Here is a 24,989-nt window from a genome sequence, read left to right as displayed (position 1 = left end):
TTTCATAAATGTCTGTATTATATTTGATTTTTAGAATTATCAAACCATCTGACCAATATTCGCCATCATCTTGATAAAAAATTTAATATTCATCATCATCTTGATAAAACTTTTACGCTATTCAGCTAGGCGCATGTTAGCACTCGTGAAAAAGGACTTTTCTAGTGATTCACCGAAGCCACACCTTCTTATGGCTATATATAAGACCTTAAAATGTGAAATATTTATCTATTGGTTTTGAAAGGAAGAAACAATTATTGCTATATCTATCGACGTTTTTGACGTTGTGGCGTTTTCCCCATCAAAATGTCTTCGTATTCTTTGTAATTGTCGTATCTTATTTAATTATCGTTGCAATTCATTTTGTGCATGGTGTTAAATCATCTTAAATAAATTATATATTTTTGACAAAAATGTAAACGCCTGTTCGTCTGTATAACCCCTAAAATCTCATTAAATAGGCCTACTGGTAAGCAAAGTAAAAAAGAAATCATTAGGGCATTATTGTATGTGTTAGTAAGGTGTCGCATGAAAATTTGGGACTAGCTGTTTCATTTTTATGATCATTTCCCCTTTGCGTCTTTTTGAAAGCAATCACAAGCACTAAGGGCCTGTAAAACAATGGCATATTGTAAAAGCAACATATTCATTTTCAAATAGATAAATAAACGTTGTCGCGCGTGTCTGTTACAGTCCGTTTGGTCCCTGTCACCCCTAATAACGGCACAATCTCATTCTTAAGGTTAATGTCCAAGATCAAAGAGGCATCGGCCTTGATAAATCGCCGGCCCGCGAGAACGACTTTTCTCGCGTGCAGTATGAAAACGTAGTTGACCCTGACCAATGATTGGCTCCCGACCTTGGTGACGTTACGCAAGGGTCACATCCGCGCCTTTTGATTGGTCCATTCGGCAGTTCTGTTCGTCGGGGCTATATCAGATGATACGTACAGTGTTAAGTGGATCACATAAAATTTGCATGCGTATCTTTTGATCCCTAGTCACTTATCTTTTAATCACCCGAGTGCTAAACGATCTCGTTAATTCAGTTCATTAGCACGGGGACTGGTATATAAGGCTGGGACTCAGACTGAAGGTAATAGTGAAACATTTGCGGCGAAGCACGACGGCGGATTTCATAATACTAGGAGAGGCATACCCTCACGTACTATGTCGGCACTTTTCTCAATAGACAGACTAGCGATCTCTTCGCAACGATTTCGATCTCAGAGTTTATCCTCCGATGGAAGCGAGGGGTCTCTAGAGAGCGAGCGGTACGACGGCTGTCGGAGCCCCACCTCCCTAAGTTCACGCTCCCAAACCCCGTTCTCGGACGCCAGGGGCTCACCTCCGCTGCAAAGGCCCGTAGGGTCTACCACATCCTCGTGCAGAAGTTTTTTCATAAGAGACATTCTACGACCGGACTTTGGGGCGAAGCGAGAGCAAAAGGCACAGTTCTACTCATATCCATCCTTCGTGAAACAGGAAGGCGGTTTGGACGGTATTTCCACGTCGCCGTTGAGGGAATCCGCCACTTCTCCTGACACGCGACTACCAGACACAGGGACTAAGACGCCTCAAGAAAATCTTTGGCCAGCTTGGGTTTTCTGCACGCGTTACTCCGATAGGCCATCAGCCGGTAAGTTTATAACAGAATAATGTTTATAATTGTTTGAGACATGAAAAGTACGGAAACCGAACGAAAAAAAAAATGGCGGAAAACTAGTTTTAAATTATAAGAACCGTAACTCGGTTTAAGTATTTGGCCAATGAAATAACGAACCGTGGGAACTTACATATGCAATCAAGAAATGTGTGATAATGTCTGAAACCGTGATTTGAATTTGATTCATTTAAAATAACTACTGTTATGATCCAAGAGTAAAAAGAATGCATGTGGTTGCGGAACACTTAAAATGTGCAAGTAAAGAGGCAAACAAGCAGGGAACAAAAACAATTTACGTCTATGTCTTTATATATGTTAGATATTTCTATAATGGATGTCTTGCATAATTTATTGTTATTAATTTCAACACGAAACATCAAGCAGAATAAGACGCGTTATTTGAACATGGCTTGTATTGTACTATTAGCGTTATATATCTATATTCCCTTGTTTTCTCACGGTTTGAAATGTCAGTAATCAAAATTTACCGTTTGTGCTTCATTCATTTTTATATCTGTATTTTTAAATCTATTATTTTAAATCTTTACTTTTTAACACTAAAGCACTGTAAGCAATAAAATATATCAACAAGATCAAGGACAGCCAAACCCAATTTATAAGCGCGTTAGATATGTGGGTTGCTCGAAAAGCGATCAAAATATTACCGAGCGGATTGTGAGATTTTCGTGAAAAAAATTTATGACCAGTCATTAAATATTTACGGCAACCCCGCTCACACACGGCCTGTCGCGCCTTCAATTACTGCCTAGGTTTTCTCGTTTAAAAACCATCAAACTACGTTTAAGTAGTTTCTGTTAAGTGAAAGTTGATGTCTCATTTAAGTCACAAACGTGATGCAGGGAATTCTCAAAGGTCCCTGACAAATTCTTTTTTATATTCAATATTTTTTTCATCTTAATTTTGACACCCAAAAAACTGTATTATTATTGTTCAAATATTATACATCTGTATGTCATTGATTTATACCGTTAATGCCACCAAGGGTGATAATCTTAAGTGAATGTTTAGCGGTAGATATTTAAAGTTAAATCCGTATGAAATAAAAAAATATTCATTGTATTTATGTCTGTTTTCATAGGCCCAAGGTCGAGAAAAATCCGAAAAACAAAAGACGCCGAAGCCGAAAAACGACCAAGAACAGCCTTCTCTACGGAACAATTGCAAAGACTGCGACAGGAGTTCGAAATCAATCGCTATCTGACGGAGCAGAGACGCCGACAACTATCGGAGGACTTAAACCTTAGCGAATCCCAAATCAAAATATGGTTCCAGAACAAGCGAGCCAAGCTGAAAAAGAGTATAGGGAAGAGGAATGGTCTGGCATTGCAACTGATGGCGCAGGGGCTTTATAACCATTCCACCATGCCCTTGGAATCAATGGAGTGAACGGAGAGATAATTATAGACAGGTCGAGTTACGTCATCATACCACTGTAGTATGACGTCACTATGCCGTGACAATTGATGCCAAGCTGTCATCGATGAATCAAGTAATTTAAGAACTATATTAACTTCAATTTTTGTTATCATTTCAGCATTTTTTAAAAATTATTATTACCCCTAAAACTAGCAATACGCCATGTTGGGTAAAAAAATAATTAGTCAATTTATTGTAAATATTTGAAAATATTACATATTTATACTTTATAAGTATTGTATATACATATTGGAACAAATATGACAGCGGCCTTTGTGAAAGGGGAAATATGACCTTCGCTGTCGTTTCGTTCTTTATAGCTTTCCTAAACCTAATTTGTTTAAAAGATAAGCTAACTTAATACAGTAACGCTCGAACATTTTAGGCAGAAAAAAGGGTGTTAATTGCCACATTAATTCTATTTAGGGGCAATCACTGACGTGACAGGTTACATCCTAGCCTTTTTTAAATGTCGTAAAAGTCGAAAAAGATTAGGTCTTGAGTGAAAGCTAAATGTTCACTGTGTTTCACATGAGTGCGCTACCGTTTTAGATTTCCGTCCATTAGATTGATATTAACTAGGCCTGAGCCATGTAACCCGTTGCCAACGTGTATAGTGAGTTTAGTGTTAGTTGCACCATTAACTTTTAACTTTTGCACCAGCAGTAGCAGTAATACTAGTATAACTTTGTGATGACCTTACATTAGTAGTAGCAGTGATAACAGTACTACCGGTGATAACAGTACTACACAGTTGAAATGCCATTGCCAGTAACAATGGTTGCACTTGCATTAACACCATCGGCAGCAGTAGCAGCATCGTTCATTAGAATAAGAGTTATAATTCCAATAATAGCACGACATTGAGTGTAGAGGAAACAGGTAAAGTAGAATTTAAACAGAATTTTATTTTGAAATTAGCGATTACAGTAACAGTTGCAATAACATTTGGAATACGTAGCACTTACTATGTACAGTCAATAGTAGCCTACGATAAAAAAAAATCAACCACCTCTTTCCACGAATTTTACTTGGCTCCCAAACAATGAAACACAATGACTCTCATTCTTACAATCAACTGAAGAATAAATATAAAATAGTAGCAGTGACAATTCTACAATCAAAACACATTTAGAGTCAATTATAACAGTTATTCCATGGTAGTGAAATGTAGTGTAGCAACACTAGCGCATGTAAGTAGTTTAGAGTTTGTATTTGTACCAGTTATGTTCTCATTCAGTGTCCGCCAGTGCCAATGTCCGTGTGCAATGCTTTATAGATATTACTTACTGTATTGACGCAACGGTTGCTGTAGAATTAGCAATAGCGATAGCTTAGCGGTAAATGCTCGTATTAGTTAAATAGACTTGTATTTAAAACGTACCTGAAATTGAAACTCAGATTCCCATGTTATTAGTTAACAGTATGTTAGGAATAGTGCCTGTTTGGGTGATTTAGATTGATTAGCGTGATAGTTGTAGTAGCTTAAATGAGATTATTATGAGATCGTGATTTTGTCGTGTACCTGAGGCAAAGTTTCCCATTTTGTGCATATATTTAAAAATGGTCCATTATTTCTTGTATAATATTCATCAAAGGACCCTGTATATACAAGATCTGTAAATAATGTATTACACACGTTTTTCTTTGTAAATAAAAAAAGATGTTATTTTGTGAAGAAAAAGGCGTTTTATTTGTTTTGGCTAAAATGATGTCTTTAAGCTTCTAACACAGAAATACGTGGAAGAAAAATTCAAATTTAAATTCAAAATACAGAGACAGTATACATGATTGCCATTGCCTTAAATGGTGGTATTTTCTGTTTAATTAATTAATGCCCAACGTTGGGTTGCGTTCGCGAAGTAAAAATGTAAGGAATGCATGTAATTGTTGACTCATCTTACGTCGAGTTAACAAAGCGGTCTTCATTTTCAGACTGGCACGTGGTGGCATTATACCTCTAGAAAACAAAGAAACAGTAACAATCGTCTGTTTCGTGTCTTTTTTTCTCTGATCTAAATCCTGTTTGTATAGCCATTTTATGATAAAAATGCGACGAAGATGATAACGTCAAAAATAAAAATAGACAAATGATTAAAAAATTTTTTTAACAAATTGTTAAGAGTATAAACGATCATAGATGAAAACACTTAACAGAAGGAGCAGATCTCGACAGCAACAGTTGTGCCATGCCATCTGAATGTCAACGCTACCTGGTACCAAAAAGACCTTAATTAAGCGACATGACGCGTTACCTCATTTCCAACTAAAACCATAAACTGCGGAGTGATATCAGAAAATCTAGATTCGGCACGAGGTTACACGTGCAGATGTTAAAACAATGAGTCCATTATAACCAAATCAAGCAAAGCCTAGAATTAACAGATACTATCAAAGAGACGATGATATGATCGACCCGAATTAATAGTCTGCGGTGCAATTCAGGGCACGGTTTAAGTCGGTCCGTATTAATAGATACAATCAAAGGGACTGTGGTTGAAACAATTTAAGCGATGCCACTTCACTGGAAATTAAAATAACTATCGCCAGCCGCTGATCTCAAATTTGTAATTGTCGATCGCGAGATAAAAAAGAAAGGCATCATTAAACCACGGTCTCGCTTTCTCGTGAATGGCGGAGGATTTAGATATGTAAGATGCGATGTATAATAGAGCGAGCATGAATGAATCAATTCATGGAAGGACGTATTAACTTAATCTTACTAAAACTGACCGTAAAGCTAATGAGGTAGATACGACACACACAGCTGGCGATCGTGCTAATTAAGGCAGATGGAATGTTCAAACTTCATATCAATATAATTATTTTGAAATAGTTTAATTCTATTTACTTCGTCCTACTACCTGTATACCGTCATTTATTTATCTATTTATGTTGCTTTATCAAAAAGTTTCTGAAGATATTTTTTGCATTTTTTCTGCTTTTCAATTCTGATTGCTTTTTCATTTATTATACAGAGGTTGAGAATTTCATGAATATATGTGGTGCACAGGGAAATAGTCACTGATTATCATGTATCGTCAGGTCTGTCTTCTTTTCATCTCGTAGTAAAAATTTATCATGATAGTCTAAACACCATCTAACATTATCTATTTCAATAACACAAATCCAGATGTGGACTCAGACATTAAGTTGTATGCGATGCCCTCTTATCAAGAGGATATATAAAGAGTTTTATGTTTTACATGGCGCAAAGTCTTTAAACCGGTATCAAGCGAGGTAACGATTATATGCATTCCTTGAAGTCTCACTTCGCATTAAGGGTATTTTAACAGAGTGAAAAAATAATTTTTTAAGGCTTTTACATGTCGTTAGGATTTTTTTCACTTTTTTTGTGCAATAGAGATCTAAGACTATCGAAATTTTTTATGTGGTTTATTGAAGTTTTGCTGTTAGACATTCGTGGATGTATTGACAGATGATAATGTGGATCTAAGCTTTTCTACAAGTGAAGCAAAATTATAAGCCATCGCGTAAAACGTATTTTTATTGGGGTTTGGGAAGAAAGTTTAATCTCGTCAATACGAAATACCTTGCTTTTTAATGTAACCACAGGATAAAACGAAAATATAAGTTCAAAGACAAAATGAAGTCCCGATGCGTAGCCTCTTAATGTAAAATTATGTCTGTGTTTTTTAAAATGCACATGTTAAAACATGTACTTTTACGCCCGGATATTATGGACATATTTTGCGACACTGTAATCCACCCGATCTACGAGGGATCATAAATACCGCATCAAACAAAACAGTCTTTTTATTTTTGACGATGGCGTTAATGCTCGTGCTTCACAAAGAAACGTGCACTATGTAGGGAGCACTTAAGTACATGTCCGAAAGATATACAAGTGGATTATTCATGATGCTGTCCGCACTTGTATTAGTAATAATTAATTAATGGTATTTGGATGAAGGGAATATACTTCAAAGTGAGGACTCAGCAAACCTTTTTTCTTTTCTTTCTTTCTTTCTTTCTTTCTTTTTTCTTTTTTTTTTTTTTTTTTGGGGGGGGGGGTCAAGTTCTTAGTACAAAATGTTCGAGCAAAAGTACAGAAGAGTTGAGACTACAGTGTACATGTATACGAACTGTTTTAATGCAGTTCCAAAATTGTCCTTGATGATGATTTCTTCTCAATATTTCGGTGTCTCTCCAGAGCATCATGACCGGCGAATGAGCTAGGCTAGCCCAGTGAATAGCCTCTATCCAAGAGACATATGCACCCCCACCACCTAATGCCTTAGGCCCCATTCTGAATAGGGTACTAACTAGTCCGAGGGTCAAATATGGCCGACCCACTTGAATACTTCCCCACCGGATATCTATTCAGTGTCTATTAGCAGATTAGACAGCAAGCTTTGTAGTGGGTCGCCATATTTGACTCTCGAACTAGTGAGTCCCCTATTCTGAATGGGGCCAATATGACCTAATAGTAATAGAATATGACCTAATAGTAATAGCAGACGCATTATAGTGTCTGTGCGCGGCTGAGGATTTAAAGTTCTAAGAATAACATGCACAGAAAGGAAGACAGATAGATAGACAAATAATAACATAAGATCCAATGAATCTCTTAAGTCATAGTTATCATAACTCTTTGAGTGAGTGCTTATTATGCAATCAACCAAATGTTACCACTTGAAAAGGGGTATTTGCGGGTACGTGGTAAATGATAAGACTCCCAAAAGCTAGATTCAATTGGCAACGCTTTATCATATTTAAGGGGTAGATACTGTGACAAATATTTACAAATCCTATGCTACATGGCACGTCTGACTATAGTTATAATTATGCATACTTTATTTCTTTTTTTACTGAAAGTTCTGTTCCGAGTCTTAAAGGGTTGCCAACCTGTGGGTGTCAAATTTAATAATAATAATAATAATAATAATAATAATAATAATAATAATAATACCATTATATTTTCTACGCGTAAAATGACATTATGTCGTTCATAATGCGATTTATAGTATATCTATTTGTTTTGAGTGCTTTTTTCTAAGGCGTACGCGTACAGTTGAGATGTAGGGGGCGTCAGACACAGTAACTGAATTGATTTTAGAAACTTAGGTAAAGCTGAGATTTCAAGAATACGTGCCAAAAATAATGTGGGCTATTCTAGACGGAAAATAATGATTAGATGAAACATATGATTAAGAGGTACAAGAGCGACGAGAACTGTTACAAGCTTCAAGGGAATGTTTTCTGTCTCGGAGTGACTTGCACTTTAAGCTGTTATGTATTCCCTACAAAATATTTTTCTTTTGATCCATTGTTTTCAGATGCCGTTTTATTTGAATAATCCAATAGATGCTTTTCAAATCAAGGATTTATCGAATCTCATTCAACCATGTAACAATTTTGTACGGTAGAAACGCATTTTCCTTCGAATGCACCGAAATTTATACAGTGATACAACTTTATTAATTTAAATGTACTATGGATTTTGAACCGTTATAAACTATCAACTGCTAATATTAGTTTGTTTAAATAGTCTTATTCCGGTAAATGATTTAAGAAAAGAGATTGGAACTGCTAAAGTTACACAGTTTTAGACAATGAATTCAGCAAGATAAATTAGACAAAATGAATAAAAATGCATTATTACATGTAAAATGGGGAAAGTGTTTTTATTATGGACTCTTAGAAAAGCCTGTCAGGGGCGGATTTAGGCCGTCTTCTGGGTCTTCTGGAAGACGGTCAGATTTTCAAGTTTACATTGACGGGTATCTAATTTTTTTCTGTTGGAAGACGGTCAAAATTGGAGGATGAATCAACAAAGATAATTTGGAAGACTGTCAGTAGATACCTCTGAATCCGCCCCTGCCTGATGAGATATTGAACAGACAAAGATAGAAGAATTTTAAAATTTCATGGGCAATATACTGGCAAGTGTGCCCCTGTCAGTACAGTGTGTACTGTATATATATTAACAGTGATAAGACAGGTGTATGAATGATGTAAATAAGGGCAGACCTAAAGCTAGCACAAGTTCAAATACCGAATGTGGCCCACACGGTAAGAGAACCGCATGGTTTTGGAAAGAATGAGAAAAAAAAATCCACGCCTTACAGCCCAAATATACAGCGATTATTGTAACTGCCGCTCATCTTTCAACTAGCGTGACACGGTGATATCAGTAACTGTGATCAAGTGTTCAGCTGTTAGTCGTCCTAGATGAAGGCAGATAACAACAAGATCTTATCTTTGCGCACAACCTGGAAGCGGATTAAGACAAAGCCTTCACGTCACATCAAAGGCGCCGCCACCGCTGCCGACAGGTACAGGTGGGGTAAACCGACCCCCGTAAAGTGCTGTGTAAAACTTGCATTTTGACACACGAAACGTAGCAATTAAAACACAATATTTCTGTGGAAGTGACTCGTTCAAACCGCTTGTTACCAGAAAAAAAAAAGGATCAAAGGTATGTGACTTTTCAAGCGGGACTTTGTTAAGTATCGGTGGAATCTGAAACGATGAACGCCAATTTCAGTGCCAAAATGTCGCTGATGTAATTTTGATGCATTTCAAATTCAGATCTGTAGAATAATACTTTATTTAAGCATGGACTCGATCATCTGTTTGCAAACTTTTTTCTTTTTCTTTTTGTACATACAGCATGTGTGTGTATACTGTATATTGTTTTGTATTGTGAATTGTTTAAATCAGTTCGTGCGGAAACGAGGTTTAAGATTCAACTTAAATAATAATAATAAAAAAATGACGAACTCGAAACATGAAAATTTTCATTTTTTTGCGGTAACATGCAATTCGATTTTATACACTAAACATGAGATTTAGTTTGAATATAACATTCAGTAAAGTTGTTAAAATTTAACCAAACAAACAAGCAATAAATAAATGAAAATGTAAATAAATAATATAAATAGTTAATTTTACCAACCAATCGAAGCAAAATTTTTAAAAAGTCTTTTATTACAAATGTATGATCTCTAATGCATCCCATCCTTTGCACAAGAAGACCCCATTTTGCATAAGGCACTCAAATGAATATTCAATATAAATATATTCGGTCAAGTTTAACCTTTCAAAAGTGACATCACGTTACGTTTTTTCTTTCTTTCTTTTTTATTTTTATTATTTTTTTGTTTTGTTTTTGCTAACAGAACATGTGAATCCATAACCTTTCAAGAAGGCATGTTTTAAAATGCTTAATATACTTTGGAACACATGCATAAGAGCAAATAGCAAACTTTATTCTTTAGACTTAGTTAAGACTGTTCAACTTGGATCGAAAATCAATTACGTAAATCTGAATTTCCAACATCAATCTCGAAGTGTTGCACGAAACATCATACCACTGTATAAATATAGCTGACACATATCCATGGGCTATTGTTATTACCGACAGGTTTGGTTTGTGGACAAGACAATATCTTTGCAAGTTTTGGTGACATTTTCATGATAAAGAGTTATTCATTTGGAATTAATATAATATTTTATTGTTCACACTGAGTATATTTCAATTAAATTGAATTGAATATAAAAAGAAAATTTCTGTGATCTTTCCCTAAAATTGCCAATTTTCACAAGTATAAGTCAGGTAAAAAGTTACATAAAACAGTATAACAAATATAATTATACTCATTAAACATTTGTATCACCATTTCAACAGAATCCGTGTAGCCTAATATCTTTTTAAAATTTTAGCGCCTTATTCCTTGGCGGAGGGTTGTGGTCTTGGAGTGTTCTTGAGTAAATATAATCGTTTTTGTGAATTACCCTGGGATACACTCAGTGGGTGATACAGTTTCCTTTATCGGCATTCTTAAAGTTTTCAAAAGGAAAAAAGATGGTAAAAATATAAAAATGCCATTTCATTATTTCTTACACCCTCTTTAGAGTAACCTTTCAAAAAAACATGTAACGATGATCCTTAGATTTGTGAACTTATTTCTTTATAATTGTATGAAGGGATATATCCAATTTAGATGCTAATATTAAGTAGATTTTTGTTTGGTGAAAATATTCTATTCTACATGTACCAATATCTTAACTACTTTAACAATAAGATCTACCCTGTTATCAAAAAGTCGAAAACAGCCTTTGTTATAGCATCAAGTATTGGTTAAAACAATTGATGGAAATTGCTTTCGTGTTGTTTTTATGACTGTTTTTGAGATATAAAGAGTTCAGCTAAGACTGAAAGTGGGTGTCATAACGTTAACATGTCCACATAGCCAACACGAATATACATGTAAGAACGATTGGTTGGTTTCTTTGAGTTCAGACATTTATGAAAATGGTTTTTAGATTAAAAAAACAACACCCAGGTCATTATTCGTTTACAGTTAGCTTTAATGACAATTCCTTTATTTTACCATGTCGTTTTGTTTTGTTCTGTTATTTTTTATTGTTTGTGGATTTTCTAAAACGCTGACTTAATCTTAATTAATCTTCTTAATCATCTTATTACTTTAATCACGTAACTTTATTTTTTGCTCCTTTGTCCTGTTATTGCCTCCTCTTAACGAATATTACAGAACATGATCTTTTAATTTTTCAGAGTTCAAGTTAAACACGAATGCTGTCCATAAAAGTATGCTGTTCTATACATTTCTATATATTTTAAAATCAATTACAAAGTATCTATTTGCTTTATTTTCGTAAACAGCCAGTATATTATTTAAGTAAATCTAAACATAATAATAACGAGGGGAGCATGAATACACTCACATTCCACCTAAAATATTTGTTTACAGATATTGTTCCGGTATTACATCATTTTTTTCCTGGATTCAATCTTGTTGCAGATTGGACAGTTTAATCCAGATACTTACCCATTACCAAGTCTGATATTCACAAAATAAATAAAGAAAGAAATAAAAATAAATAAATAAATAAATAAATAAATAAATAAATAAATAAATAAATGCTCAAATAAAGAGGCACAAATTCAAAATTTTACCAAAGAAGAAGCGAGTGGATAACATACAACAGTAGACGAGGGCAATTTTCCTATTTTAATTTAAAAATGCAATGCGCAGGGACGGTGAATTTGTTAAGTTTTGTCTCACTTTTCTCGTTATATTGTTTTTCCGGGGATTGGGAGGGGATAGGGTTGGAGAAGAGAGAGAAGAAGAGGGTAACTCAGAGCCTAAAGGTGGGGGGGGGGGGGTGGGGGGGTGGCACGTGCCTGGATCCGCCATTGTTATGTGTACGTCATACACAACTCTCAGTCAGGCTATATATACAGTCACCATATTACAATATAAATGCTGGGCCTAGTTTTTTTTCTATTCTTTTCTGTTTTCGTGACGTTGCCAGGCACGTCTATTACTCACCCGGACATCGGGGCCTTTGATCTTCCCGCTTGTCGCTCATACGGGGCATTAGAAATGGAATTGGAAATTGAGATATGCTTACTTTGCACACGATTGGGGGTCAAAGGGCGTGTGAACCTGAGAGAGAGAGAGAGAGAGAGAAAGAGAGAGGGGAGAGCATGGGTAAACTAAAAGTATTGTACGTATTCGTACTATTTTGAAGTATGTAAGAACTGACTAATTTACAAACGAATTAATTCTGACAGGTTTTACAATTGTATTGCACAGTATCTTGTGAGGTATGTGTTGAATTATAGTCCGTGTGTAGAAAGATATATATTTAAAATTGATAATAAATAATGTATAATAATTATAAAAAATAGAATAAATCAAAATAATAAAAAAAATGATTATAACGCATATTCCTAAATCATATGTTCCTTACATAGATAAATGTTATTTCATTCTCTATTCGCCAATTTTTTGCGTGCATAAACTATTGAGTTTGGATTTCATAATTCAAAGATGACATGTTGCATTTCAGACATTTTTTCATCACTATTTAAATGTATGTAAAATGCAGTTATACGTATTTGTTTTAGTCACTATTCAAATGTGTTCTTCATAAGTTGGGAAGAATAAAGACACGTGGTGCATATTACAAGCGGTAATGATTTTAATTTTAATGTTTAATATCTATATTTCTGTAGACATTGCTCTACTTGTATTTTTATCGCTGTTTGAAGCTTGGTGCATAGAGCCATATAAGCGCTACTACAGTTACCCCCTGTAAGAAATACGGTTTGTACATTACTCATTGGTTTATCATTGTTTGAAAATCGGCGCGAAAAGTTTCATGCATGGCAATAGGTAGCTGATTGTCCAACGACCTCATTTCTCTCTTTCTTTCTTTCTCTCTCCTTTTCTGCCCCCTCCCATATAATTTACCGCGCTCATTAATCATTTCTGATACCCCTTAAACGCCTTTCGAGGGTTCTTTAAGTTTTCTTTTACCCCTACGAGCACGAATCACTGATCAAAGTAATTTATAGATCTTTGATAAATTGCCTCTGAATCCTTTCATGTTCGGGACTATTAACGGGGTAACCGAGCCGCAATGATGAAACCATTAACTCTGAAGAGGAAAGAAAAACATAGATATACAATGGGGACCTGACATTTCTTGAAGTATTGGAACGGACCATCTTTGACCATTATACATGTTCATGTAAAAGCAAAAGAAACAGGAATATCTCAATACGCCATAATAAAAAGCCAGACTGTTAGGAGGACATTTATTTAAAGTTTATCCAATCTCAATGTCTTTGGATATACAGTATATATTTTGTAGTCTTCAGTTATTTTGTTAGGCGTAACTCCTAACATAAACGCACAGTAGGCCTACATTTATAGTGATTACGACTCACTTCCGCGTGGTAAAATTGATAGTGATGTTATGGAAATTGGCGGTACGACCTTTCCCGCTTGAAGTCAATCGTGTGTCAATTAGCCAAGCGTTTTAAACACGCCCTTGCATCTGAGCTAAACCCCGTTGAAACTTTATTAACCCGGATTAATGAACTCTTTGATCAAAATTTCTTGAACGAGAAGGTAAGCGCCGCTGAGGGCCGGAGAGAGGCGGAATCAGCCGGAAATCTTCAGGAGGAGGGGGGGGGGGGGGCAAAGCTTAGATGCATTAGTTAAATGTGATTGCATTATTTTGAGAAACCGTAAAAAATTTTATCAAGAAAATAAATCGATCGATTCAGTGTTCTGATTCTTAATTAAGCGTTTTCAGGGTATGTAGTCGTTACAAACTATTAGCAGTTGACAGCAGTTCTGAATATTTTTTATGTTAAAAATCAATAATTTATTGAGCATGAAGGTTGTATTTATTTTCTAGTTTATACAGCCTCTGCAAACCACGCAGATAGGAAAGGCAGTATAGGTAATTCACGGGCAGTGTAACACTGTAGTTAATAGAAATAAAACCTGATAGAAATGTCACTTAAAGTGCTGTCCTTCTATCAGTTGCACAGTCACTGACAGGTACAGAATATTGATAAGGGGCTGGGGGGGGGGGGGGAGAAGGATCCAATGATAAACAAATGCAAAACAGGTGGGTGCAGTTTTGCTATAAAGTGAAGGACATAGGCATGACGTAATAAGGCATTGCAATCCGTGTGCAGTATTTGGAAATAACCTTTAATTTTTTCACAGAATTATAAATTTATTATTATAATCCTTGTTCTAAGGGGAGGTTTACCCTTTTGAACTACAACATTGGACAATTTGCATGAGTTAAATGATTATTACAAACAATATGTACAACTTATGGATATCTAACCTATGGGGGTCTTCACAGTAGATCAATATAACATGTATTTATCATTTTTTCGACTGATTCTATTTTCTGCCCAATTTTCATTTTATACGTTGGATTAATCCTGCGGTAAAAACATGTCATTTTGTCACATGAAACACACTCGAACAATCAATATTCTATCACAATAACTTCCTGTCGCAGCTAGCACACTGGCGCAACTAACGCATACTCAACTCTGTCACAACTACAGCAATGCTATTATAAGTATATTGGCACCGCTTGTACTTGAACAGCGCTACATTTCCATATCTCACGTACTGAACACATGTACCGAACTCATGTACTGAACACTAGCAGTATGACAAAATGCCCCACCGTACACTCTGTCACACCAACCGCACTCACACCCCAGCGCGCACGTTCCCCTCCATTTGCTCTCTATCAACACAGATAGCGCACTGTCACAACCGTCACATTTTCACACTAAGTGCATCGTCACACCTACCGCAATGCAAACCCTACCTACGTCAGGTTTCTCAAAACTGAAGACGGGGTGTTAATTTTAGCACCGAATATTACAGTCTACGTTGGACAAATGTAAGTCAGCGAGTTATACATGGTGGAGAGTGTTTTAGACGGATATTATATCTTATCGCTTTTTCAAATTTTCATTTCTTCTATAACATAATCATTAAGTGGACTTTTTAGCACTCATGCAGGGTTGACATAGATAAATGCTTTTGATCTTTTCTATAACTGACCACTAAATATTGCCGTGCGGGAATAGCATTACATATTAATTAATGTATATTAATTTGTTACTAAAAGGAACACAAACAGTATATTGTTTTTATAATATCCTCATCGGAGTGGTTACCTGTGGTTTGCAATATAATAATACTTTTGACTTTTACATAAGCCACGGAAGTATCATTCTTGTCAATATAGGTGCTTAAATGTAGTGGTATGGGAGGTAGAAAATACATCTGACTCGAGTTTTTAAATGAATCGCACATTACAAGTGGTTTTCTAAGAAAGGGTACGTGTTAAAACTTTTTCTGATATTTTGCTTTTAACCAAGGTTGATCAAACGAAAGGAAATTCTTCGATATAATTTTTGGCAATTTTGCAGAGGTACATGTAATTATTTTCAAGAATAGATTCCCCATCCTTGGTATCTGTATTTTAAAGAAAGGACTTTTAAATGTGCACATTTTTCTATTACCGAGCAGAGTTATTATTGGGTCCAAAAGTTGCTTTTTTCTTTTTTCTTTTGTAATTTTTTACATACAGGAGTTTTGTTTCAAACATCCTTGCCCATTTGTACCGTTAACCAAGCGTGTAGTATGGACATATCAACACTTGAACGTATTGCCATTTGTTCTTGCACATCACAGATGCCATTCCAACATCCCAGCGTTCCTTTTCCTCCCTTGTTCTTACACTGTATTGCAGTAACCCGAGCTCCGAAATATCGCCGGGAAAATTGATGTTTAGCAATAAAGTTAATTGCTTGGCTAAATGGATAGAGATAGCATCGTTGAAAACAACTGGGTCTATATATCACGTTGAAGTGAGTTGCGCTGCTGATAGTGATACGTTTGCCGACTTAGCGTGCTACGACGTTTTTACAGGTTGCACGAATAACGATATCGTGAAACGTCGCTGCAGTCACACAAGTAACTATTTGAACCGCCGCTACAAAAAGACCTACTGAGATTAAACGCGCTTTAATACTGATATCTGGTCTTATATTAATCTTGGTGTGGATGTGTATCTGTAAACTGTTCTCTACACCCTGTCGTATGTTTTCGTTTATTTCAAGTTTTGCATTAATAACGAAATACAGATATAGGTGGAGGAACAGGTCTTTTACGTGTAAGACGCAAATAACGTAATGTTGCATCCAACACACTGGAACAGTGTACATGTAACTCTGCGGCATGCTGCAAAATACACAGCAAAACATTTGCATCATTTCTATGCTTTTTCATTTTACCATATCTTCAAGAATGCCAGAAGGTGGCAAGATGAATAAATAAGGAAACAAACAAAAACTAAATAAATAAATAAATAAATAAATAGAATGGCGGACAATGATAAATATCATATCACACAGATGAATCTCTAGACATATAATTGAATGCTAAGAGTAGCATCAAACTGCAATTTTGAGACTGCTCAGTTTACTACAATATAGAGTAAACTAGTACGTAAATGAGGCATAAAGACGCATAGTTAGCAGAAAACGGCGAAATTGGTTCACGTATCTTTTTGGTCTTCCACAACTTTAACTTCTACCCTCCCCAACACCTCCAGATAATTACACGACAGGGAAACGTAAGTCATGAGCATGGGTCACATAGCACAGGAGGCGGGCCAGGTGAGAGGATAATAGATCCGCAGAAAACGCCAAAAGACCGTTTCATTGGTTATTCCAACTCTTGGTAAAATCTCAAACTTGGAGGCCCGCAATGAGGATAATTAATCGTGTTTCACAGTCCCAGGATGATTACTTTCTGGGGGCAATTATCTCACTCTCTGTCTCTCTCTCTCTTTTTTTCTTTTTTTTTTTCTAGAAAATCCACTCTGACTGAAATTGAATTTATGACGAGGTAATCAGCGTTAGTGTCTCAATTCTGACACTTCTCTGGCTATCAGTACGGGACATATTTCGCCTGTCGGAAACACGATGTAAGCGACCCGCCGCAGGACCTTTCACCATCGATTAATGCTACTATCAACTCATTTCGGACATAATTGATTTCATTAAAAACTGACAATCTGTCCCCCGAGAACGAAAATAGACTAAATTGCAAATCAATAACATTGCTGTGTTTGTAGGAGATATTGAAGTAACCCCCGGCACCCGGGATGATTTGAGCTGCAAAAAAACTTTTCATGGTTTTCCACCTTTTAGACACGAGACTAATTTCGTGGTGATTGTATCTGGTGTTTATGGTCACAGCGGTCATTGTGATGGGCGTTTTTTCAACCTTTAATTTTACCAAGACTTTCATGCATTTATTGCTAAAATTAGTTTCAGTATATACTAAGGTATATTTAAGTTATGTACACGTTATGAGGTTTTGCCGTTCGTTTTTATTTTTCATTAGATGTGATGTATTAATGCATCTGGTGTGACTGTGTCCTTTGCTGTATGCTGGTTTTTGATGTAAAAAAATTAGGTGGTGTGCAGACTACATGTAAAATCTATAGAAGACAGCGACCAAAACTGCATTGGTATACTAGTATTGGATTATTGTAATTACCGGTAGACCCGTTACCTACATTGTAAATGCCGCCAATGTCGTCCAAAGTCTCGTAAAAGACAATTTGTAAAGTCAATGCATATGTAGAACCAAGTAAATAAAACTGTACGAAAAAAGAAGCAGATGGTCAATGATTAATTGGCAAAGCGATGCGTTATTCTTTGTACATGTGTTTCTCTTTTTTTGATAGCATATTGAGTTAGTACCATCTCTATTTTATTTAGGATGGTAATTTAACTACAGTAATAAAGAGAAATCCGATTTCTGGTTGTTGACTCGTCTTTGTTCAATCACTAAATTATTTTTGATACAATCCAGGGTACATTGTAGAGGCAAACTTATGCCCTTAGATATCAAATAGGGATGGGATTGGCTATGATTAGTGTGAGCGAGTAAATTTCATAAAAAATATCGTGAATGTCTTCTGTTCTTGCCTCACGGGCAACGAGCAACCATTAGTTTGTGGTATGCAGGATTGTGATTGGTACTGGAATATACATGTGGCATAGAAGGATTTCACGGAATGTCAATATATAATATCTTAATATCATTAATATCATTTTCATAGAGAATAAAGTCTGATTAAGTATAAAATACAACGGTGGAATACGTGTTCATGCGAGCAATTTGCAGTTAGATGCTGACTTGATATAGGAAAACACGAAATCGAAAGTGAAAGTCAGCAACCCGATGGTACTAGTGTCACTGTCGAAGTGTTTTATACGTGCAACCATTTCATGTTTATGTAAAATGTTATTTTATCTTTTTAAAAGGATATCATTGTTTCTTCGCGCAGTTGCTAATAAGGCCTTGATATAAGATGAAGGATTATTATTATCTGAAAGGGTGTCAATTTTTTTACTGAAATAAAGTGAAATTTTTTAAGGCTCTGTTTATTGGACGTTTCTTCTACATTTTCTGGACAATCTTCTGTATCTCAACCTATCAAGATATAACCTTGGCATTTTCGGTTTACAATGGAACACATACAAAATAATCAGGCCAGAATTATATAGAAATACACATTTCAAAATACCTTTACAAAGATAATAAGCGAAGTAATTACCCTACCCTAAATTTTACAACGGACAAGTCACTGCTCTAAATGGACCAAAATGACCCAGGTTGAAACTATTTGATACTTAGTACGACCTAATGCCGCCCTTACTTGTTAGAAGTACACTTCGGCAGGTATGTTATCTTCCACACGGGTAACGTCCATCAGGTATAGAATAAAAAATCGCTCTCCCCAGAGAAACGACGCCGCGGCAATTAAAAGGCATTCCTATACAGGCTGCGGTGAGAGGCAAGGGTTTATCTGACGCATCCCAAACAAACACAAAATCCCCTGTTGGGAGCCGTGACTTTATCAGGCTGAACCAGAATAAGCACCAACAAGCCACGCCGCCATGCGACTCAATGCGGTAGACGCGGCGATCGATCTGCCTTATTATACAAGAACAAAAATGATATTTTTTTTAGTCATGATCGCTTTTTTTGGTGAATAATACCATGTGGTATAAATCGATATACGAAATAAACAGATGATTTTCCCCTCTGTTCAGGGTTGCAAATGTCGTAGAAGTTAATACAATAGCGATAAAAAGCATTTTAAAACTAGCTCTCCACCCCTGTTTTATAATAAATAATAAATTATACAGCAATCTTTGGCACTTGCATTAAAACTAAAGCAATAAATATGTAGATTGACAAGCGCTCAAACCATTCGTTTTATTTGTTCAATCTCTTATATTTAATTAGGAACGGTAAATGGGATATTGTGACTCCACTTCTTGTGGAGTATCCGCTCAAAAAAAGTTATAAAAAGTTATAACTGATCCATTAATATACTAGTGCCTCTTTGCAGACGCCAATTTATGGAAAGAACAGCAAAGAAATACATGGAAGTCAACATTCCTAATGAAAAATTGATGGAAAAAATGGAATTGATGCCACCGACGTTTAATGCAGTTATGCAAAATGTTACTTTTGTATAAACATTTTATTCATTGGTAATGGAAAAATGTAACCGACAGTCGTCATAAAGTGAATTAATCAGTAGGCGAATGAAACCTATTCAAAACCTGCCCGTGATCGCATTTTCGATGTTTTTACAATCATCACAGTCAAGTTAAATGTTTTCCGAGCAACAATGTTGGGTATTTTTCTATTATTATTATTATTGTTCTATTGTTTTATTTTGAATTTTTATCAGCGCTTATGAGATTCTTGATACATCTCACAGTCTAGACCCACGGGTGTATTCTGGTGTTACTACACTGTACGAACGATGCTTTCATTTGACGCTAAATCCTTTTAAATGTTGGCAACGTGCCATTAAAACTTAGCAACTGCATTTGTAATTTTACTTTGATTCAAAATATAGCCCATATTATCTTAAAGCAAGGGAACAAATTGATTCTCAATTTATGATAAAAATCAATCAGGTCTTGACGAGTGTGATCCAACTAGTTTGTCTGTTCCTGCTTGATATGCCGAATGATAAGCAAGTAATGTTGCTAAATGAAGAATACATTGCCAAAACGAATGAAATAAAAAGTTATATGGCGATACATGCATAGAAATAAACATCCCATGAGTGTAAAGACAACCTCTTTGATGTATGACTACAAACAAACGACTCACTCAATTTGCTTGATTACAAGGTTTTCTTTTAACGTATACAGTTTCTGATTAATCCGCCTCGATTAGGCTTAATGCTTTTCTATTGACTTAATCCTCAATTGATTGAGGGTTCATTAGTGAAAGTGCATGGGTAGTTACTTTAAGTTAAAATCAGGTTAGTCTACATTATATTTTCAGCGGATCCAGGATATTTCTAATGCAGTAGACATAAAACAAAGGTATATACAAAGTTACTGCATACACCATACGGTATGTAGGAAGTGCATATTTTAAATGAAAAGAGATCCACAAAGAATTCCCAACGGTAATAAAGTTTCATAAATTCTATAAAATGAGGTACTTAAAAAGATGTGAACTGTCAGATCTATATGTGGATTTATTGGGCAAGTAATCTGTATGGTTAACTGTTATAAGATCTGTTTTCGTCATTTCCCAAAACATGAATTTTTACTAACTTGAAACGCTTTAAATGGCAATCGGACAGCTTCCTCAGTCAAACGGATTTGAAGAAGTTTTTGTCTGTGAAAAAAGAATGCAAGAACTTTTTTGAAAAATTTAATTTTTAAGAGTATTTCCACACTTAAACTCTCCTTATCACGCTTACTTGTACAAGTAGGTGACTGGAACTAACAAGAATGAACTTTCGGGCCTTACCCGTCTAGTTTGAACAACTTATCTAGAACGAGCTGCATATAACTAAATGATATATTTTGTTGAAGTTTCAAGTTTCATGTAGCAGCTGTTGAGAGCGGTATCATCTTTAAAGAAGTTATCGTGACAATTTGCTTGACATTTGTTAACCAATCAATTCAGCATTTTCCCTTCACTGCGGAATGCTGAGCTGCAATGGAATCTGATATAACCCGTCGTCTGTTACATTGTGCATTTTGGTGCTTTGCGTTCGGTAAAAATAAACAAAACGCCACAACTTTTGAATAAAGATTAAATTTTCACAAAAAAAAAAAAACATATATACTATATACGTACACATTATAATATATATTTGAATGTTTTTAAAGTTTTGAGCTTTTACATTTTGCATGCCAACAGGTTAGTTATATGATGTGATCTAAAGAAAACCGTGGAAAATAATTGCCCATGTCTATCGAGTGCTATCAATAAGATAAAAAGAACTATGTCAAGGCTGTGCTTTTTGTTAATTCAACTATGACTCCAAATACCGTCAAGTGTTATTTAAACGCCGCCGGTATTGTAAGGGCATGCCGATGGAATAAACTGTTACATTGGCATAACTCCCTGTGTATTAGCCTATAATACAGACTACGAAGTGTTATCATCGAGTACTTAGTCTTTATTGTTTACGGGAAGTGGGCTACCACGGACAGGGAATACAGATAAATAAGGCTGATATAAGAATGATGTGCAGAAAAAAGGGGGGTCCTCCGCTACTCATTCTGCAAAACCGAGAAAACATGAATCTTGCTTCCTTGAGTCTTAGAGCAGGGTCCAACATTAGCATGAATCTCCAAGTTGGTAAGTTGAATTCGCCATCCCGCTCTGAAAGAAAAGGGAGAGGGGAAAGAGGGATCCCATCACCCTGTATCCACTTCTTCAGAGGGCGGGGGGCAAAATGGGTCCCGTGCTCTCGCCCCCCCCACCCCGCACACACACACACACACACACACACACACACATAAAAAAATTGTACATCAAGCGAAACTAAAAAAAAAAAACTCCTGCAATATCCAATCATGTACTTTAATTGTAAACGCAGTATTACAGTGAAATGCCCCTTGCCGACTATTATACATATTTACTGTACAAAGAGAGGTCATTTTTAATCCTGCACCCGCCCCCCACCCCTCTAGCAGAATTCTGGTTCTTCCAGTGCTTTGCGTTATGTAGTATGGGTCTTCATCACGATATCTGTATTATTACTACCTGCTGCGCTCCCGGCTTGCAGTAATTTTTTTCACCTGTGACCTTGTGATTAAGCCGTTTTCCGCCTATAAACCTTATGTAGAAAATAGCATCGGGATGTTACCCCTCTTCACTTGTACCGCATCAACCGAGGAGAGTGCACCGCTATCATTTCATGCGATACAGTATTTCATATTTTCACGGTTACAGCTGGGGCTGTTGGGTCTTTTTTATCGTGTTAAGCTGTAGTGAAATAAGGAAGATGCGTCTTTAAGTTGGTCGAAAGTTTCACTTACAGCGGTTATTCATTTTTATATTTACATAAGTTCACTACTGAGCGTAACAACATACTCAATAAAAATTTAAAAAACATAAACGATAAAACAGCTAATAAGCCAATGATAAGTTTTTCTTGATAAAATATTCAATTGGTGTTTATTCTATAAAACAATGTTAACGTTAACACGAATATGTTGGGCACGATGCCATACGCGCATGCCACACTGCCCAGAGGTACGAACCCTATTACTTTCCCGCTGTGAGAGAAAATGAACTAACTCGCCCTTCCTTTGATGCTTAAGGGACATTTTGCATGTTACATGGTGAAGATATTGTTCTATCTGATTATCGTAAGATTTTAGTTTAACGATAGCGTCCCAGGAATCACTACTTGTGTGTATGTAACTAAAATTATAGTAGATAAAGTAGCCTCAGCGTGGGTCGGGACGATGATGATGTACTAGTACTTTTGCAGATTTCCAAAATGAATTGGTGAAATAGCAATAATTGTCAATATAAATATTCATGCGTTTTTTTTTTATTTATTATTTCTAGGTCTGTTAAAGTCGCGTTTTCTTATATTATATTTGTAAACTATATTTCTCTGTCTGACGACAGGAATGTGTTGATTAAACAAAGGGTTACATTGGTGTAATTTTTTTCACTTTTAGACAAAACTGAAAACGTATCTAGTTCCGCAGTCGGATAACAAGGACATTTTGCTGCTCCTTGTTTGATCTGCAACATTTTTTCAAATAAGCTGCAGTGATAATGGCGCATCATTCAGCCTTCGGAATCAAATTTTCTACTTCTTAGAAGAGGGATGACGTGAGCTTGAACTTAGTAAACTTAAGCTTGTAAAACAGCCTGAATGTGGCGGTTCCAAGGCTAAAATTGTTTGAATTTATATATATAGCGGCCATTCACGTGTGAACACTCAAAGGAGGAAAAAGTAATAAAGGTTAAATTGTTATAATTAACTCATCCCAAACTGATACTCCATAGTGTGATTGAAGTCAGTTTGCTTCTCTTCCGCCTTATTCGCCCTGTGCACTTTATCAGACACTCAATTTACCGATTTTTTCGACGTATTAAGCAGTCAATGACGCGTGCAAGATCCAATTTTAATTTCTCAGGATAAATTTCTCTTAGCTGTTAAAAAACCCTATCTAAATCTTTGGAAGAAGTCAGCTTGGATAGAATCATCGGTCCTCGGACCACCCAATCGTGATGCTCAGATAAAACAGAACGCGAGATCATCAATCCTAGCAATAAAATCGCCCGAAACTGATCTGGATTAGAGCGAGATTCGAAACCACACTCTGAATAAGACGTATTATCTCGTGTAATCGAACGTTGAAGCCAGCCAGGTAAGTCAAAACCTCAGCGTTTTGTTTGTTTAGAGGCATCTGTCTACATTTGTTGGAGTTCAGGCCGCTGAAGTGGAATGGAAAGAGGGATGAATTTCCTCATAAAATACTACATCAGAATGATAGGCGTAAGCCGACACCCCACTCGCACGGGGCAACAAAAACTTATACTCGGTTTTGGATATCAACCCACCTGCCCCTGAACGTTAAAAATGTATCATTTGATGTGCACGAACTTTTCGCCTCTCGGTACCATCTGTCCGCATCGGCGGAGGGGCCGAATTACAAAGGTAATAAACGGATAATAAAAGGACAAACGACGATGTTATTTACTTTATTGAAGAGCCGACGCTTTTTCGCAGCTTAAGTGGATATATACATCAAAGTGTTTAGAATGAAGCCAGTGGGAGGTGACTTAGGCAAACCTCAAGGGACTGGGCTTTTGTAATTGGGGATCTGGAGGGCTCTCAGAGGCGGACGAAGTACAAAATAACCGCAACAAGCCTCATACCACATCACTGTATGAAAATTTGAAAAAAAAAAAACATGAAATGAACAGAGCGAAGTTCAGTTTATAATTAGATATGGAAAGGGGGAAAGAAATGACGTTATTTTTACCAACCTTTTTCGCGCATTCTAGTAAGAAAAATTACATAGACGATGCTCTCTCAAAATTAAGAAACTAGCTCATAGCTAAGTCTCATAGTTTTCGAACCGAACCCTATTTTTGCAGCTTTTTCCCCTGTTATTTCAAGGCTAAACACTTTTAGCAACAGCAAAAAGGTAACACTTTAAGTGTTATTTTTAAGTA

General features: G+C 36.1%; 1 protein-coding gene across 1 annotated transcript; it reads left to right on the top strand.

Moving 5' to 3' along the window:
* Positions 1-1,093: 1,093 nt before the first annotated feature.
* LOC106159265 (homeobox protein engrailed-1a) lies at positions 1,094-4,786 on the top strand. Its single transcript, XM_013535485.2, has 2 exons — positions 1,094-1,638; positions 2,765-4,786. Exons 1-2 carry the CDS (start codon positions 1,170-1,172, stop codon positions 3,070-3,072), a joined length of 777 nt encoding a protein of 258 aa, XP_013390939.1. The 5' UTR covers positions 1,094-1,169; the 3' UTR covers positions 3,073-4,786.
* Positions 4,787-24,989: the final 20,203 nt, after the last annotated feature.

Source organism: Lingula anatina, chromosome 7 (assembly GCF_051362555.1).
Source record: "Lingula anatina isolate TDL-2025a chromosome 7, LinAna3.0, whole genome shotgun sequence".
NCBI classification, from domain to species: Eukaryota; Metazoa; Brachiopoda; class Lingulata; order Lingulida; family Lingulidae; genus Lingula; species Lingula anatina.
The sequence above is the reverse complement of the archived record's forward strand: the minus strand, read 5'-3'. Positions and strand labels throughout refer to the sequence as shown.

Coding starts and splice junctions, on each gene's coding strand:
- LOC106159265 (XM_013535485.2), top strand. CDS start 1,170: ATGTCGGCACTTTTCTCAATAGACAGACTAGCGATCTCTTCGCAACGA. Junction 1,639..2,764: donor CTCCGATAGGCCATCAGCCG/GTAAGTTTATAA, acceptor CTGTTTTCATAG/GCCCAAGGTCGAGAAAAATC.